At 41.1% G+C, this 19554-nt stretch overlaps 1 protein-coding gene and 2 non-coding genes across 4 annotated transcripts; all 3 read right to left on the bottom strand.

Moving 5' to 3' along the window:
* Positions 1–5846: 5846 nt before the first annotated feature.
* RPL21 (ribosomal protein L21) lies at positions 5847–10755 on the bottom strand. Of its 2 annotated transcripts, XM_023208720.2 has the most exons (7): positions 10679–10750; positions 8903–8968; positions 8426–8510; positions 7998–8059; positions 7053–7165; positions 6080–6230; positions 5847–5979 (listed from the first exon to the last, which is right to left on the bottom strand). In XM_023208720.2, the coding sequence occupies exons 3-7, from the start codon at positions 8490–8492 to the stop codon at positions 5890–5892; spliced, it is 483 nt and encodes a 160-aa protein (XP_023064488.1). In that variant the 5' UTR covers positions 8493–8510; positions 8903–8968; positions 10679–10750; the 3' UTR covers positions 5847–5889. The 2 variants fall into 2 exon arrangements, with proteins under 2 accessions (XP_023064488.1, XP_023064486.1); XM_023208718.2 differs by lacking the exon at positions 8903–8968 and having other exon boundaries at positions 10679–10755.
* On the bottom strand, positions 6882–7008 carry LOC111540544. Its single transcript, XR_002731021.1, has one exon. It is a non-coding gene; the product is annotated as a small nucleolar RNA SNORA27 (small nucleolar RNA).
* On the bottom strand, positions 7270–7343 carry LOC111540540. Its single transcript, XR_002731017.1, has one exon. It is a non-coding gene; the product is annotated as a small nucleolar RNA SNORD102 (small nucleolar RNA).
* Positions 10756–19554: the final 8799 nt, after the last annotated feature.

Below are 19554 nucleotides of genomic sequence, written 5' to 3' on the forward strand. Positions count from 1 at the left end.
TCCTCCTATACTATCATCTCCTTAAGAAGGCTTTATAGTGTCTCTCTTTTCCCTTCATTCCACAGTAGAGCGAGTACCAGTAAACATCCCCTCACAGGCCAGGTGTGGTGGCTCACGCCTATAATCCCAACACTTTGGGAGGCCGAGGTGGGCAGATCACTTGAGCCCAGGTGTTCAAGATAAACCTGGGCAATATGGTGAAACCCCATCTCCACTAAAACACAAAAATTAGCTGGGTGCGGTGGCATGCTCCTGTAGTCCCAGCTACTCAGGGGGCTTGAGTCAGGAGGATCACTCAAGCCCAGGTGTTTGAGGCTGCAATGAGCCATGATTGTGTCACTGTACTCCAGTCTGGGTAATGAGGGAGACACTATCAAAAATATATATATATTCCTCTAAAGTATCTATAGATGTAAGTTGATAAAAAAGACCACAAAACATATATTGGATAAGGTATAGAAAATGAAAAAGTCTGTATTTATAGGATATTAAGAGAGAATCTTGATAAAATTCGAGCAGAGGCTGACTAAAGGGGACAAATCATGGGGAAGGATGAAGGAAAAGCATTCCTTCATAGCATGACATGCTCCTTCAAAAGCATTCCTTCGTATTTTGTACTTCAACTTACTTACAAAAGCCCTCAGGCATGAATGCATTTGGCATATTACAAGACACAGCAAGGAGGCTCATGAAATTGGATCTGACTTTGGGGCAGGAAATGGTACAAGACTAGGTCGCATAGGTAGCTACAGGACAGAAAATGAAGGGTTTTGTAGGCCACGATAATCTTCAGATTATAAATGGTATTCAAAGCTATGAGGCTTTAGGCTTTAGCCTCATAGCTTTGAATCTCACCTAGAGTATAAGGGTACTTCAGTATTTGGAGATCACAAAGACAGAACCAGCAAAGACCGCAGACCAGGTAAAAGGAAACCAGGAGAGGGTTTCAGAAGCTAACTGAAGCCAAACTCAATAATAAACATTTTCTCTCACCAAAGTAGCAAAGATTAAATTAAAATAATCAATGCTGATGAGAATGCTGTGAGACAAGCATGTTCTCTGGAAGGGGGAGTGCAAACTAGTATAACCCTTCGGTAAATCAATTCATCAAAGTGAATCAAGAATTTGAGAAACAGGGCGTGGTGGCTCAAGCCTGTAATCCCAGCACTTTGGGAGGCTGAGACGGGCGGATCACGAGGTCAGGAGATCGAGACTATCCTGGCTAACACGGTGAAACTCCGTCTCTACTGAAAAAATACAAAAAACTAGCCGGGCGAGGTGGTGGGCGCCTGTAGTCCCAGACACTCGGGAGGCTGAGGCAGGAGAATGGCATAAACCCGGGAGGCGGAGCTTGCAGTGAGCTGAAGTCCGGCCATGCACTCCAGCCTGGGCAACAGAGCCAGACTCCGTCTCAAAAAAAAAAAAAAAATTTGAAAAACGTATGTTCTTCAACCCAGTATTGTGCTTCAGGAAATCTACTTTTGAAGACTAATCCAAAATACTAAAATTTTAGCCATATTCATAGTATTGCCACTGATTGTTTTAAAAATTGCTATGTTGTACATCAAATAGGAAGAGTTCATTTTCTGAGTATTTGTGCTAAGGACAGTAGTTCCCCTAAGCCAAATCGGCATGTCATCCTTCTTTCTCTCATGTCCAACTTTATCTGCCCCTTTGAATTGACACCTCATATCCCCATTTCCTTGTTGACAAGTCACAATTTACTTATTTCACCTGGTTGTGTTAAAACATGAAATAGGCCCTAAGTGCACAACGGGTCTCTAGGAATCATTTTATCCAATCCCTTATACTCAGGGAGGTGATACCACTTTACTGATGAGGCAACAAAAAGTGAAGGGAACATGACTTGTTGGAGAATGAACAAAACAATGTTTAAGGTCTCCTGATTTTTGCACGTTACATGGGAGATTTAACAAGCCTACATACTCATATACAAAATGGTTACAAGTCCTCAAAATTCAGAGAAACACTATAGTTTTGTAAAGACGGAACACAGACAGATGCATTTTTTTTTAAAGAGCAGTCTTTTTCTCATTATCCTCTCATTAATTTGAAGAGCATTTGCTGAATGCTTACTATTTTCCAGGCATGAAGAGTCCCTAAACTCAGGTGTAGTGGGGAAGACCACGAGTTAAAACACTGTAACAGAAGTTATGGGAACAAAGATCTGGGGGATTTTATTACAACCAGAAGTAGCTCTCTTCTGATTCCAAGAGCTTTCTTCATTCCTCTCCTTAAAATACTTGCAACAGGGAAGGTATCATCTACGAGATAATACAGGGTGAGTGCTGAAGGACACACAGAAACTCATCAAGTGACCAAAGGAAAGCTAAGTGTTGCAGGCAAAGGCAAGTGCATGTGCAAAGAACTTGAAAAAATCCATTTTCCTAATACCTAAAGCATAAAGTAAGAAGGCAGTAACAGGAAGTGAAAGGGAAAACAAGCAGAAACCAGATTACAAAGGTTCGCATACATCATGACGGAATCACGTTTGCACAAACTCATCCAATTGTCTAAACTCATCAAACTGTACACACTGAAGGTGCAGTTCTTTGTTATCAATCATACCTCGACAAAGCTGCTACAAAAAATAATGTGGTCTTCCAGACACTATCTGGCACCCACCCACACACTTATTGGAGTCTTCAGGGATCCACTTGGTAGTCAAACAGCACGGCGAATAGAGGAACTCTTTGGCATAAGAGGATCACGGGTTCAAGTACCAGCTCTGCTACTTTCTGGCAGTATGACCACTGGTGAGTTATTCCCCCTTCTTTAGTTTTTTATCTTACTCATAAAACATGGTAGCCCCCACATCTCAAAGAAGCTAGGAAGATGAAATAGATCAAGTGGTCAACGAATGTTGTCAGGCATATAATATCAATTCATTAACAGAGAGCTCAACTTTATGTACGTATCTCTCAAGCAGATAAATGGTAAATAGGGATATACCACACCCGCTCCCCCACAAAAGGGGGGTCACATATACTCTTTAAAACCTAAATATTAGTAAATTCTAGATTCACTGGAAAGCAATGACTTAATTTTGGACATCCCAAATACTCCTGGCAGGCTTCTGTGTACAAACAATGCAAAATTCTCAATTAGCAGCAGATCTATGAAACAAAAGTTGGTAGTTACTGAATATTCACAACATCATGATATGTGCTTTGTGTAAGTATTCCCATCTAACCCTCAAAATCACCCTTTTAGGGGCACTTAATAAAGTGTAAGAAAACTGACTCGTGGGTCAATTTGCAATGTAGTAACAGAATGAGTAAATGTGGAGTCTGGAAGCCGCTTTAATGAAGGGAACAAGGCAAGTGTGACTAAAGGGACAGGGTGTGATGACTTCTACTCGATGCACGGTTGAGCCATGAACTATTATCGGAAAATACACAGGACTAATGAGATTATGTTTACATGCAAGTCTCCACTACTACAATGTGAATCCTTAGGGGCAGTTATTCAGAGATTCGTATCCAGCTGTGAGGGATCCCCAAGCAGTACGTATCACGCATCTGACTTCATTGGGAAAAACTCAAGACCACCAACTAGATTTTTCTCCATTCAGAACATTAAAAAATATTTGAGACAGGGTCTTGCTGTCACCCAGGCTGGAGTGCGGTGACGGCAATCATAGCCGACTGTAGCCTTGACCTCCTGGACTCAAGTGATCCTCCCAACTCAGCTTCCCAAAGTGTTGGGATTACAGGTGTGAGCCACTGCGCCCAATAGTGCATGACACTTAGTAAATATGACTAGGTCTTTGCCTTACACAGCCTCACCCCGAGAAGGTAGCAGTAAGAATGACTGTGTAGAATCTCAAAGGTTGGATAGGATTTGTGGATGAAACGGACTTATGCCTGTCAGCAAGATTAGCGATGATACGTTTCAAGGAGCCATGTTTGTTAAGTAAAGGTTTCCAATTGAATGGTATTGTTTTAATATCTCCTCTCCAAAATTCATGATGAAACTTAATCCCCATTGTTGCAAAGAAATTGCCGTAAGTCATGCACCGCTGGTAGAAATGTAAAATAGTAGCAAACGCTCTGGAAAAGAGTTTAGCAGTTTCTCAGAAAGGTAAACATGCAACTACCGTTAAGACCCAGCAACTGCCCTCTTGGACATTTATCCCAGAGAAATGAAAACTTACATTCACACAAAAACCTGTACATGAATTCTCATAACAGCCTTAAAAACAATAGCTAACTATTGGTAATAACCCAGATGTCTTTTAGCAGGTCAAATGACTAAACAAACTGTGGTACGTTCATACCATGAATTCTACTCGGCAATAGGAATACACACAATACGTGAAACAACTTGGATGCATCTTCAGGGAATTATGCTAAGTCAAAAAAGGCAAAGGGACACATCTAACTCACAAGATCCCTGTCATTTCCATTCTTGAAATGACAAAAAGAAATGAAGGCCAGCTTAGTGCTTGCCAGGGATCAGCAGGGGAAGAGGCGGTCTGACTACATAAGGCAACATGAGGTATCTTGTGGTGTTAAAACTGTTCTACATACTGACTTTATGCTTTTTTTTTTTTTTTGAGATGGAGTCTCTCTTGATTCTCCTGCCTCAGCCTCCAGAGCAGATGGGAGTACAGGCACTCACCACCACAGCTGGCTCATTTTTGTATTTTTAATACAGACGGGTTTCACCATGTTGGCCAGGCTGGTCTTGAACTCCCGACCTCAAGTGATCCACCCACCTCAGCCACCCAAAGTACTGGGATTACAGCTACAAGCCACCATGCCCACCTATTATCAATATCTTGATTGTGAAACTGCACTACAGTTTTGCAAGATGTTATCATTGTCAAACAGAATACAGTGTATAAGGAATCTTTATTATTTATAACTCCATGTAAATCTGCAATTATCTCAAAATAAAATATTCAATTAAAAAAAAAAAAGAACTCCCATTGTGGCAGTACCAAGAGGTAAGTGAAGGCCAAACCTTCATAGGACGCCAAACCTGCCACCATCTTTACCTTGGGACGTCAGAGCCTCCAGAACCACCACATAAGCTTCTACTGCTTACCCATATCTGTGGTATATTGTTACAGCAAGACAATGGCCTAACACAAATGCTATTACCACTATTATTTTCTGAGTTCTGTTCCAGGCATGGTCAAAACAATTCCAAGCTAGTATATAACACACAAAGAATGGATACTTTAAACAATGTATTTTTTTAGAGTTCAAAAGCAAACTCAGGATCCTGAGCTTAACTGTAATGCAATAGATTACATCCCACTTATTTTTGTAATTATTTTGTATGGCCTGGCACAGTGGCTCACGCCTGTAATCCCAGCGCTGGGAGGCCGAGGGAGGTGGATCACGAGGGCAGGAGTTTGAGACCTGACTAACATGGTGAAACCCCGACTCTACTAAAGACACAAAAATTAGCTGAGCATGGTGGCGCACACCTATAATCCCAGCTACTCAAGAGGTTGAGGCAGAATCGCTTGAACCCAGAGGGTAGATGTTGCAGTGAGCCGAGATCACACCATTGCACTCCAACCAGGTAGACAGAGCAAGACTCTGTCTAAAAAAAAAAAATTACTTTATTTCTTCCTTGATGATTTAAGACTATCTTCAAACCAGTACAAATATTTCATACATGATACCTGGCCATTTTCTAACCAATTAAGTAATTTGTTGCACAATAAGCTACCTTACGTCCTTCAGCAAGGAATACATTAAACTTGAATAGTAAAGACATTACATAATGAATTAGGACACAACTAAAATATGCTTGAAGTATTTCTTTGGGGGAGAGGACACCACACTTCTACTCAATGAAGAGAAACATTTTTCAGCCCAGAGGTCTTTTATTTTTTTTTTTTAACACCTATTATGCCATGAATTCATAGGGAATAGGTTCCAGCAGCTCAGGCTCCTTCCCATTGGTCCTCACAAAGTGTGCTTCTCTAGGTGGAGCAGGCTATTAAAGGAAAAAAACGGGAATAAAATAATTACGTGAAGTGTTAAATCTCAACCTTAAAGTGCTCTCAGGACCAATGAAACCTACACCAAATTCTCACCTGGCGCTTCAGTTGAACCCAGGTACCTTTCTCTTTGGCTTCTTTCTTTTTCTGATCATTTTCCTTCACGCGTTTCAGGAAGCTATCTCGGCTCTTAGAGTGTTTAATGTGCTCAATACGCACATTAATTCTCTTGGCAAGAATCTTGCCCCTGAACAGGGCAGAAATTCTTGTAAGTGCTTTATCAGAAATATAACAGAAATGTAGAAAACTTTTTGCAGTTTCATTTATTAAACAAACCATGAACCTTTTATCCAGATATGACAAATCAAAAAAGTATGGCTTGATTACTTTACAATCAATTATTAATCATATCAGAAGAAGCCTTGCAGAGACCATCCCTACTTTCAACTCTCTTTGATGAGATGACAGCCTCTTAAACTCTAGTAATCTAACCCAAACCAGATTGCTAATAAAATTTAAAATTTTCTCTTTTTATTCTATAAAAACTGCTGGGCCGGGCGCGGTGGCTCACGCCTGTAATCCCAGCACTTTGGGAGGCCGAGGCAGGCGATCACGAGGTCAGGAGATCAAGACCATCCTGGTTGACACAGTGAAACCCCATCTCCACTAAAAATACAAAAAAATTAGCCGGGCGTGGTGGTGGGCACCTGTAGTCCCGGCTACTCGAGGCTGAGGCAGGAGAATGGCATGAACCTAGGAGGCGGAGCTTGCAGTGAGCAGAGATCCCACTATTGCACTCCAGCCAGGGTGACAGAACAAGACTCCGTTTCAAAACAAACAACAAAAAAAAACTGCTTGGTAACAAACTGTGTTAAGACTTTCCAATAAATCTATTTCAATTTGTTTCCTCTGACAGGATACAAGACAAACACCCAGTTTGCCTGAGTTTTAAAAGGATATTTCCTTTGCCCCACTTGAATGACCAATAAAGACATAAGTCCAATTGGCAAAGTGAAAAGCGGGTGTGAGGGAATACTGGTTGGCCGCAAAGAACTACAACACTACTTACTTAACTTGTTTGTTTACAACAATGCCAACAGCATGCTGGGTAACGTTGTAGACTCTCCCAGTTTTGCCATGGTAACACTTGTGGGGCATTCCTTTTTGAACAGTACCCATTCCCTGTTAAAGAGACAAATGTTATATACCAGCATTTCCCTTTCCTTTAAAAATCTGACTTTAAGTAACTAAGATATTCTAAGATTTCCTTCAAATGGCAACTCAAGAGCTTTCAGAGCCGGTGAAATGTGTTTTTCACATTGCTTCAAGCAATCAAAAAAAAACCAATCATCATTAAGCTCTAGAGTGCCAGGATACATTTAAATACAGGTCACAGAAGAACACAGCTTTCACTAGGAGGGTTTTTAATCATAGTAACAGTAATCTTCATCAACAGCTAAACTTTGCACTAAGGCAAGTTGCCCTTCCAACTTGACAAACTCCTAATTTCCCACCCTATCACCCAATTTCCACTTGTTGTTAACTCCAAGCAGGTAATGAGGAAAATTTAAATTCTGCTAAGAATAGCACTTTAAAAAATCCATTCTAGGTTGTGCGCGGTGGCTCACGCCTGCAATAATCCCAGCACGTTGGGAGGCTGAATCGGGCGGATCATCCGAGGTGTTCGAGGCCAGCCTGACCAACATGGAGAAACCCTATCTCTACTAAAAATACAAAATTAGCCAGGCATCATGGCACATGCCCGTAATCCCAGCCATTTGGGAGGCTGAGGCAGGAGAATCGCTTGAACCTGGAAGGGAAGTGGAGGTCGAGGTGGGATCGTGCCATTCACTGCACTCCAGCCTGTGCAACAAGAGTGAAACTGTCTCAAAAAAAAAAAAAAAAAATCCATTCTATACTCTTACAGATGCAATATACACTATTTGAATTCCTACACTAGATTAAATCCAACTTTTCTAACTTCGTAGTGTTATTTTCCCAATTTTATGTTTACCTTGATGTCTACAATATCACCTTTCTTATAGATTCGCATATACGTGGCCAAAGGAACAACTCCTGCAAAAATAAATTTGGTATAATGAATACTAAGGCTAAAAGTCTAGAGTAAAAGAAATGAAATTTCGCTAGCTTTTAACACATCATTTTTGATGGTTACATACTTAGTATCTTGCCAACGGATAATTTCTCCTGAAAGCAAAATCAGCCCACTAAATTACAACCTCTCTCCAAAGTTTAATCTTGCATCAATATTTAGTCACAAAATTACCATATAAACGTCATGCTTATTTATCACAAAATAAGTTGGGTAGACGCTAATTATTTAATGCTATTGATACACATTCTACGAACTACAACACATGTTGAACACAACAGAACACAAACGTGTGCCATGCTTCTCTGAAGGAAGGTAAACCTACTTACCATGTTTTCTAAAAGGCCTAGAGAACATATATCGGGTGCCTCTCCTCTTTCCCTTTGTGTTCGTCATTTTGGCGAATTACAATTACTGAAACCAGAAAGCGTAACAGTCAAATGCAAATGAAAATTGGCATTTGCCCCAAACCCCTGTAATTTCAAATATTCGCATGTCAGTAGCAAAGTGAGAAATGCAAACTGAAAGCTGGGTCACCAAGCAATTAGTTCTGTTGAAAGGTTAAAAAACCGTTATTTTATCAAGTAAGGTCTTTTGGCAAAACTGCCCAAGTTCTACAACATCAAAACTCTTAAGTAGCAGAACTTGATACAAGACTCCAAACCAGTACCCTTTCTCTATGAGAATATAAAAATACAACAGGACTTCTACCACACTCTATCTGTAGACCCCAATCTGGAATGCCAAAGGCATGTAATTACTAACTATAAGATAATTTATTGGAGAACACAATAAAACAGCCTTACATTTTTACGTGAATTAAATCTTTCTTGTCAACCAAATTTTCCGTGATGGTGTATCTCAAACAGCATCTATTCATCAGAAATCTCAAGTCACTTCACATTTCTGATTACTTACTACGAAATGTATACAGGGTAGAAGAGAGGGGAACCCAGGCTTTATAATCATTGACCTAAATTTGACATAGGTTCTGCCACTTACTAGCTGCGAAATCCACATTTCATCTCTCATCTTCATTTGTGAAATAGGGGTGAACACTTCCATAACTGAGATAACCTCTACAAAGAACTCAGCAATGCATGGCCCGTGTAAAGTACTCAGTAGTAACTGGCAGCTAATTTATCATTGTCTAAGAATTCACCCACATGTAGGCATTCAGAAATTAACCTTTCCTTTTGTTTCCCAAAAAGGCCAAAACAATAGTTTTGATGGCTCTTTAGTCATTACAGGGCAGAAGTGCCATTCCTGGCTATTACTGCTACCATAAGGTAAAATACAGCAGTCAGGCTTAACGTGTTGACAACATTCTAACACAATTTGGTTTCTAAATTTACTAACAATCCTTTAAGAATGGCTCCCAAAGTACCATTTGTATAAAAACTGTATAGCAAGGAGACATGTTTCACCTAACTCACCAAAGCCAAACCATTGTTACAATGGATGAACCCTTTAAATGCCAGGTACCCTGTTCTAATCCCCAAAGCCTTTAGACGTGTATAAAGTTCCAAAAACTTGTGGCAAGTTAGTATACAAGGAGTGGTACTGTGTAGATTCAAGTCACTCTGTGGAATCACCAAGTGGCAGAACCAGTTAACTCATTCTTGATTCCAGAGCCCACAGTCCTCCACTAGATTCACCTTGCTGAGTTTGGAATCCATTTTCCGCATGGACCCCATAAACTTAAAACTGAAGGCACTTTTCAAAACGATGCTTTACAGTCTGTAACAGTATTAAAATCATGGCAACTAGGATTCACTATAAACAGCAACCTGCAGACTGTTAACATCCACAAACCGACAAAATGATGAACTATGGCTAAATGTTTCCCTTCACTCAAAGCATGCTGCCCTAGAATTCGCAGAATAGTATCTTCTCTTGGTGCAAATATTGGTGTTGCAACGTCAAAACACTTTCCCTTCGTCCAATCACCATGTGGGGTCGAAATTTTAAAAATAGTCGGAAATCGTCTTATGCATTAACTAAGAGCAGTGAGGTTTCACTACCCAGGAAGACCCGGGACCCACTCTCCGACCAAGGACCCAGGTTTTCACACTTGTAGGCCTCACAGCAGATTAAAACCGACGCCTGACTCTAAATCCATTCCTACTACCCCTTCAGTCCTCACCCAACATCATCACAAGATTAGGAATAAAAACGCCATACTGAAAGGAGTTAGAAAGGCATCAGGCCACGCGGCCCCCACACAGCCTATGTGAGAGGGTCACCCACGGTACCAGAGATGCAGCCACGGGGACATAAAACGAAGTCTTTTAAAGATTAACTCGAGTCACCTCACCCAAAGCGACTCAGTCTCGTCTTTCTCGCAAATGTGCCCCCGCAGGGCCGCGATATCGCAGTCCGGTTCTCAGCCCACGGCCCAGGGCCAACCCGGCGGACGCTGCTCCCCGTCTGCCAGAACGTGGTTTAACCCGCCCATGCCAATGGACCTCAAACAGGTTAGACAGTCTCCCCACGGTCCCAGTGGACGAGCTCTGAGGCCACAAGGTTGCGGTTCACGTCTGTCGAACACTTAGCGCCGGGGAGCCACGCGCAGGCCCTACCTGGAAGATGGCGGTTCCGGCCGAAAGGAAAGAGGCGGGGCCGCGGCGCGCGCCTTACAAGGGCCTGTGGGCTGCCCACGGCGCTGCCTGAGGGAAACGCCCACCGAAAGCGACTCCTTTCTAGGGAAGAAGATCGTCTCTGAGAACACAGAAAGTCTGTGAGGCTATTTTCTTTTCTTGCGAAAGAAAGACAACCGGCCAACACAAGCCGACACTTGTATCGTGTCAGACAGCCCGGAAAGGGGCCTTCAAGGATGACCAACAGGACGCCGACGACCCGAGCGTGCTTACGTCGTCCTTTGCGTCACCGCTTACGCCGGAAGTTCTCGTGTTTCGGCGTCTCCCAGGGGGACACTGCGGGTGGAGCTGCGGAAAGTGCTCGTAGTAGTTGCTTATTTGTTTGCAGAAATAATTGCGTGGGTACGAAAGTCAAACGAGAATGAAGCAAGTATATTATCTAGTTTGTATGTGTTTAAATAGTTTATCCTCCACACACGTCTAAACATACGCACCTGCTAAGTAGGTGCGCAAACGTTAAACTTCTTTGGAAAGCAATTTGGCAAAATCTAGTAAAAGAAGTTTTTCAATTACTATACCCTAGCACTCTGCTCCTACCTATACGTCTTGTAGAAACTTTGGTAAGAACGCGGATGTATGTAACAGCGCTGTGGGTAGAAGCAAAAAATTAGAAACGTCCATCAATAAGAGAATAAATACCTTATGGGATGTTAATTAGGATGTAGTATTATACGCCCGTAAAAGAAGACTGAACTCAGAAATGTGATGAGGCAAAAAGAGAAAGATGTGGAAAAATAAATAGTATGACAATTCATGTGCATTCAACTCTAAAACTTGTAAAATAATGCTATATATTGCTTAGTTGTGTATACATAGGTAGTTAAAGTAGTCAAGAATACAAGAGAATGAAAATCGAGTTGAGAAAAGCGGTCATATCTGGTAAGGAGGGAACAAGAAAGGGAGGCTTTAACTGTATTGGCCATTATTAAACCGGGTGTTAAATATAGGGGTGGCCATTGTTTTATTCACTACACCTTTAAAAATAGGTATTATTTTCTTAATGTTTATTTTTAAGGCTGTTTTAGTTTTTTTTTTTTAAGTTGAGATAATCCCATATACACAGCATCCAGTTTCCCATATTATTAATATTTCATGCTAATGTGGTAATTCGTTGCAATTAATGAACCAATATTTTACACTATTAACTAAGGTTCACATTTTATTCAGATTTCCTTCGGTTTTACCCAATACCCTTTTTCTGTTCCAGGATTCCATTCTTTTAGTTATCATGTCTCCTTAGATGCCTCTTGTGGCTGTGGCAGTTTCTCAGACTTTCGTTACTTTTGGTGACCTTGAGAGTTTTGAGGAGTACTGGTCATGTATTTTGTAGGATGTTCTTATCATGGAATTTGTGTGATGGTTTTTATCATGATTATACGTATTTTCAGGATGCATTTTTAAAAAGTCATCTAAGTAACAAAATCCCTTATCAGACTGAATATACATAATATTGTCCAATCGCTTTTGAAGTTGGCATTTCTTCGACTCACTCTCCTGATGCACCTGCAAGTTGTAATTTCTTTTTTTTTTTTTTTTTTTTTTTTTTTTGAGACGGAGTCTCGCTCTGTCCCCCAGGCTGGAGTGCAGTGGCCGGATCTCAGCTCACTGCAAGCTCTGCCTCCCGGGTTCACGCCATTCTCCTGCCTCAGCCTCCCAAGTAGCTGGGACTACAGGCGCCCGCCACCTCGCCCGGCTAGTTTTTGTATTTTTTAGTAGAGACGGGGTTTCACCAGGTTAGCCAGGATGGTCTCGATCTCCTGACCTCGTGATCCTCCCGTCTCGGCCTCCCAAAGTGCTGGGATTACAGGCTTGAGCCACCGCGCCCGGCCGACAAGTTGTAATTTCTAAGAACTGCATTATCACCATTTTTAAAAAGTGTACATTCTGTGACCACCGTCATCAGCACTTACATCATTTGCTGAAGAGCTGGAGGAGGAATAGGAATAGGATTCGTTCAGTACATTGACTCCTCCTGACCTTCACTGTAACTATTAGCCCTTGGCTTCTAGATTGTCTTTGTTCAACTGAATTTTCTGTAGCTCGTCATTACAATCACTCTCTTAGAACTCACTACCTCAGGTCACTTTTCCTTTTCCATTACTTTCTTTCTTTCTTTGAGAGGGAATTTCATTCTTGTTGCCCAGGCAGGAGTGCAGTGGCGCGATCTCGGCTCACCACAACCTGTGCCTCGCGGATTCAAGCGATTCTCCTGCCTCAGCCTCAGGTGGAATAGCTGGGATTGCAGGCATGCGCCACCACACCCGGCTGGTTTTTTTATTTTTAGTAGCGACGGGATTTCACCATGTTGGCCAGGTTGGTCGTCAACTCCTGACCTCAGATGATCCACCCGCCTCCACCTCCCAAAGTGCTGGGATTACAGGTGTGAGCCACCGCGCCTGGCCCCCATCACTTTCTTAGCACATGTAGAACCTTGGATAAATGCAACCATGACAGTACCTCCACAGCTGAGCACCGTTGAAGAAAATCTTATAAACAGGTCGTCTGGTGTGATGACAAATCAGAAACTAGTCATCCAAGCACTATATTTTCTTGCACTTAGAAATGTGTTTTTGAGCCCATGGAGTGCTTTAAAAATTAACATATCAAAAAAAAAAAAGATTTCTGGCTTCCCTTGGAAAATGAGGAGATCTGGCGGCACAGAGCTGCTAGGCTTGGTGGCAGCACTCCAGTGGTTGCCCCTTTAGATGGGGCATGCGCTCTTGAGTTCCTTCGTCACTCAGCCTGCTTCAGCCGTTTACCTACCTGGCCCCTGTTGGCATTTGTGTTTGTAGCCCCTCCCATAAATTCATGATCAACCCTTAACAAATGGGTACTCTGCTGTTTAGCATCCCCACTGCAGTTCCCCAGTTAATTTGCTTACCTGCTGTCAAAAAAAAAAAAAAAAAAAAGTTAAGCTTTTACATGATTACAGTTAGTTTTATTCAGAAGTCTCACTGAGGACTGTAGACCAAGGTTTATACCCCGAGGGCAGTTCTTTCACAGGGCTCCAAAGTGGTGTTTCAGCCCATTGCTTCTATGTAGGTTGTGGGGGTTCTGTATGTGTGAAATCTCATTAAAGTTTGGGTGTAAGAGTGCATCAGTTTACAGATGACTAAGGTAAATTGGTTATAGATTGTAGAAGCATAATCACTAACCCTGTCAGACATCTTCATGTAGGAAAAGGCAAGGTCAAGTTGATTTACTGTTTCAGGAACGTTGTAACTCAGGCAAGTGACACGGGGGCGCCTGTGCTCTATCCTGTTTTAAGATTCTTCCTGAGGAGCTGACTTTCATCACAGTCAGGGGTTCAAGCGGAAATAAGCAAACCTGGCTTCTTAACGTTTTCTATTTTGTTTCACATTACTCTGTTTAAAGATTATTTCACATCATTTCTTTGATTTTCAAACCTTCCTTTCTCCCACCTTTCTTTCACTGTTTTCTCCATCTGTGTAAACATGCTGTATATGTTTTTTTCTGAACTGTTTGAGAGTAGGTCACATATATCTTTTCCTCTTTAGGCCATGTAATGTACTCATTTGTGTCTCCTAAGAATAAGGACGTTATCTTATATAACCACAGTACATTTATCAAATTCAGGAAACTAAACAGTGATACAATGCTTGTATCAACTTTTTTTTTTTTTTTTTTGGACAGGGTCTTGCTTTATGGCCCAGGCTGGGGTGCAGTGATATGATCCTAGCTCACTACAGTCTCCACCTCGTACGCTCAAGCCATCTTCCCACCTCAGTCTCCCAAGTAACTAGGATCACAGGTGCCACCACACCCAACTAATTTTTTAATTTTTTGTAGCGACGGGGTTTCACCATGTGGCCCAGGCTGGTCTTGAACTCCTGAGCTCAAGTGATCTGCCTGCCTCAGCCTCCTAAAGTGTTGGGATTACAGGCTCCTGGCCAGTATCACATTTACAATCCACATTTCAAATGTCAGTTGTCCCGATAATGTCCTTTATGGCATTTTTTTCTTTACATGATCCCGTCAGAAATCATATGCTGTGTTTATTAATAGTCACTGTGTGTCTCTTAGCTTTTAATCTGAAGCACTTCGGCCTTTTCTTGCCTTACGTGACATTCGTGTTTTTCGAGTCTGCAGGTCAGTAGTATTTGCCCTGGTATAAGCAGTGTTTTCTCCCTTATGTGCTATCTGTTTGCATGAAGATCATGCAAATATCCTGTTTCTAAACAAACTTTCCCTCCTGGATTAAGGATTCATCAATGCTTCTCACAATTTTTACTGTGGTGGTTACAAAGCGGTGATTTTCCAGCTCCACTTCTACCTCCACATGAAGGAAAGGCCTTCCGTTTTTCCCCATTCATTTATTTTATTCGTTCGTTTATTTGTCTAAATGTTAACCTCTTTTCCCTTTCTCTCTAAACCAATTGTGTTCCTTAGGGATGTCGGAGTCTCCTTTAAAGGACAAGGCAGAAAGTGAGAGGGTAGAGCCCAGGCTCCTCCCCCTTGCTGCTGCCTGAGGAGTGCCACATTTATCTGCTTCCTGTAGTAAGGTTCATGTAAGATTTCATTTACAAAACAAGCAGTCTGCTACTTTTTTAAAAGTTTGAAAACCACTATTTTAAATAAATATCCTCCGTGCCCATTACAAAAAAAGAAAGAAAAAAGAATGCTTAATCTTTTTCTATAGACAGTTGAGAATCTGACTCATTTTAACCAGAGGCATGATGGTGATATTGGTGAAAGCTCATATTTCCTGAGGGCTCATTCTATGTGCCAGTAAGCACTTAAAAATATTCTTACTTAATTCTTACGAAACTCCTAGGAGGTAACCGGTGGTACCTATTCCCATGCATTTAGAAGATTCTACAGTGTACAAAAGGTTGTTTTTCAGGTTTTTCCATTGCTGTTTTGGGATTGAGCTTTCTCAAGTCACCTATGTCAACTGGCATTTGTCCATCTGTTTTTCAGCTTTCAAAACGTTGCTGTTTTTTTTTATCCTCCGCATGCATATGGTTTAGGTCTTTAGACACGCGCGCGCGCACACACACGATGGAATTCTAGGAGGGAACAAAATTAGATGAGAGTATTTAATCCATCATTTTAATCTGGAGCCCCTAGGGATGAATTATTTAGATGCAGGATACCTAATAATTAGTTTAACCCATATATTGTTTTAGCTGAATTGGATGTTGAAGGCATTCCAATACTGAATGAGGAGTTGGGTTATGGAGTGGACATTGGGACATTGTTTTTTAGCTACTCAAACTCTTCTTCTTCCTACTAGACCTGTATTTACTTGGGGGCTTTAACTCCTGTCCCATGTGCGTGTTCTTAGGGAGCCACTCCCTACCCACATCAAATCCAAAGGAACCAGAATTGCACTCTCCCTCCTCCGATAAACATAGGGTAGACATCCCTTCCAGTAAGCCCCCTCCCTGACTAAAAACAATATTTGATTTCTGATTGATTCATTGATTGATTGAGATGGAATCTTTGCTATGTTATATAGGCAGGTCTTGAACTCCTGGCCTCTAATGATCCTCCCACCTTGACCTCCTAAAGTGCTGGGGTTACAGGCGTGAGCCAGAATGCCTGGCCAATATTCTGATTTCTATAACCATAGTTAGTTTTGCCTTATCTTGGATTTCATGTGAATGGTACCATACAGTTTGTACTCTTTTATCCTGTGGCTCTTTTTGCTTAGCTGAATGTTGTTGAGAATCAATCATACTGCGCATACTAATGGTTCAATTCTTTTTGCGAAAGTATTCCACTGTATGAATATATCACAATTTATTTTTCTGTTCTCCTCTTGATAGCGGTTTGAGTTGTATATAATTTTTGTTGTCTCGCTATGTTGCCCATGCTAGAGTTCAGTGGTGTGATCATAGTTTGAGATCACAGCCTCAAACTCCTGAGCGCAAACAATCGCCTATCTCAGCCTCCAGAGTAGCTGGGACAATGGATGTGCTCTGCTGAGCCCAGCTTAGGAGTTACATTCCTTGATCATAAGGTAGGTGTACTAGTCTGTTTACATGCTGCTGATAAAGACATACCTGAGACCCGGTAATTTACAAAAGAAAGAGGTTGAATTTGACTCACAGTTCCACGTGGCTGGGGAGGCCCCGCAATCGTGGTGGGAGGTAAAGGCACGTCTTACATCTCAGCAGGCAAGAGAGAGAATGAGAAAGATGCAAAAGCGGAAACCCCTGATAAAACCATCAGTTCTCATGTGACTTATTCACGGCCATGAGAACAGTATGGAGTAAACTGCCCCCATGATTCCAAGTATCTCCCACCAGGTCCCTCCCTCAACGTGTGGGAATTACGGAAGTACAATTCAAGAAGAGATTTGGGTGGGGGACACAGAGCCAAACCGTATCAGCAGGTGTGTGTCTAACTTCATAAAATATTGCAAAATGGTTTTCCAAAGTAAACCCCAATTTTATTAGCACTTTTCTCTCAAGAGGATAAGGCATTTGTTTTTACTATAGGCTTTTAAAATAGGTTTGTGTCATTAGCTCCAGTGTACAGATCTGAAAAACAAAGTGGCTTCCAGAGTCACTAATGGTCAATGTGTGTCTAGTTTGAGACCTTTAGTGTAAAGAGAATAAGAAAAAAAAAAAAAAAGAATAAGAAAAGAATTGAACCTTTAAAAGAAATATGAAGCAAATTACATGTAAAAAATAGGAAATAGCAAAATTCATTCAATATTTATGAGCATCTAGATTAAATCAGATACTGTACTAAGTGATGAGACTATAAAAATGAATAAAACATGATCCTTGCCCTCAAGGAACCCACAGAGAGTCTGGTAGAAGAAAAAAGCGAGTTCATTACAATATTGTAAGTGGTTCAGTAGAGGACACTGAACATGAGTGGCATGGGAGTTCCGTGGAGGAAGTTACCTCACCTAGATTGGAGGAAGGGGATGGGAAGAGAGAAGAACCCCTGAACAAAAAAGGGAGCTTCACAGAGGTTTGACTTGATAAGAGTAGCACTTTAATCAGAGAACAAATAGTAAGGACATTTAAAGCAGAAGGAACAGCTTACGTAAAGGCATAAAGATGGGTAACAACTTTAGGATCTTGGAGTAGTGAAAGTTGTCCAATAATCTTAGAAAAGAGCAACAAATGAACAGGGATGTGGCTTATTAAGATAAGGGAAATTCATAATTTTGTAGTAGGCTTGAGTAAAATGCTACACAAAACACAACTTCTGGTCATTAAGCTGAATTTACATCTATGTATTTCTATTTTTGTGTTTTCCCTTGTGAAGAGATTTTAACAAAGTAGATGTTTTGTTTTATTTTGGTTTTCAGAAGACATTGGCTGATTAATTCCAGGAGGACAAATTTTCCAAGCTAGGAGAAAAAAACGTTCTGTCCTTTATGTGAGAGGCCCAGTTGGTCACCTCTTTTGAGTATCTCACCAATCACTTATGATTTGTCCTTTGTTCTGGTAGATTGACAGGAGAACAATTTTAAGTAAGAACTGATTAGGAGTTTCTAATGTAGAAAGTATATAATGAGAATTCTTTTCTCCAGAAAAATGTCACTGCAATGACAGCTGAAGTAATGAGGGTTAGAAATACTGTGAATAATTGAAAAATATATCATGAAGAATAATGAAGAATAATTGTGTAAAATAATCTTTTTTCCATCAAACTTTTTTTTTTGAAACAGAGTCTCATTCTGTCACCCAGGCTAGAGTATAGTGGCGCTATCTCGGCTCACTGCAACCTGTGCCTCCTGGGTTCAAGTGATTCTTCTGCCTTGGCCTCCTGAGTAGCTGGTGGCATCTACCACCATGCCCAGTTAGTTTTTGTATTTTTAGTAGAGACAGGGTTTTGCCACATTGGCCAGGCTGGTCTCGAACCCCTGACCTCAGGTGATCCACCTGCCTCAGTCTCCCAAAGTGCTGGGATTACAGGCATACGCCACTGCGCCCGGCCCCATCATGTAGCAGAGTGAACAAGACAAAAATCTATTTTTTATTTTATTTTTATTTTTGACCATTTACCCCAAAGTTGAAAAATCTATTTTTTTAATTGAGCAAGGCAAAGATTGTGTCCTTCCTTCCAAAATCTGATTCTTTATCTGAAAAGCACAAGGCATAAACAGGTTTGTAACCATGTAATTGGACATTCAAATTGAATCGTAACCCCCTAGCACACATCCTCATTGTCTGTAGTCAGATTTTTTGTCTCAATCCTATCCTGATTTCTGTTCCAGACTTCAAAAATACCTTCAGCTGCTCTAGACTCTAAGGCCAGTACAACATGAGGCAGAACCGAATCAAATACTAGAAGTATTCAGTTGGGGAATGTGTTGAAGTGATGAAGCAGTTGGGGAAGTCATTGCAGACTGGTTTATAGAGGCTCAGTTATATTTCAAGAATAAAGCGCAATTTGGAATGTGGAAACAGCTTCACTGTCAATATTAGACTTTTGAAGTAGATGGGAAGGACTTTTCGTCCTAAAAGTAGACTTTTAGGACTTGTAATGAATTCAGAGAGACCAACTGGTCAATTGAAGTCAACAATGTTCACTCCTAATAATTATATTAGTTTTTCTAGGTAACACCACCTGGAGCTATGCACATATTTTCTTGGCAAAGTTATTTTTTGTATTTGTAAAGAAGGAAGGAAGAGGTTCACCCTCTGATCCCACACATTTGCTTCTTATTGATTTGGGGTGAAAGCAAACAAACAAATTTCAGTTCTGTTGTTAGCCCTGATTCACTGATTGATTATGGCTACCTGGACCTCAGTTGAGAAGGTTCTAAGGTTAATTTCAGGCTCATTGAAAATTAAAGATTATGAATA

This window comes from Piliocolobus tephrosceles, chromosome X (assembly GCF_002776525.5).
Source record: "Piliocolobus tephrosceles isolate RC106 chromosome X, ASM277652v3, whole genome shotgun sequence".
NCBI classification, from domain to species: Eukaryota; Metazoa; Chordata; class Mammalia; order Primates; family Cercopithecidae; genus Piliocolobus; species Piliocolobus tephrosceles.

What these genes read in the sequence shown, in the direction of transcription:
- RPL21 (XM_023208718.2), bottom strand. Translation starts at nt 8,492, where the DNA reads ATGACGAACACAAAGGGAAAGAGGAGAGGCACCCGATATATGTTCTCT. An exon ending in TAGGCCTTTTAGAAAACATG is followed by an intron (nt 8,060 to 8,425) that starts GTAAGTAGGTTT and finishes TTATTTTTGCAG; the next exon opens with GAGTTGTTCCTTTGGCCACG. An exon ending in GTTGTAAACAAACAAGTTAA is followed by an intron (nt 6,231 to 7,052) that starts GTAAGTAGTGTT and finishes TGCCCTGTTCAG; the next exon opens with GGGCAAGATTCTTGCCAAGA.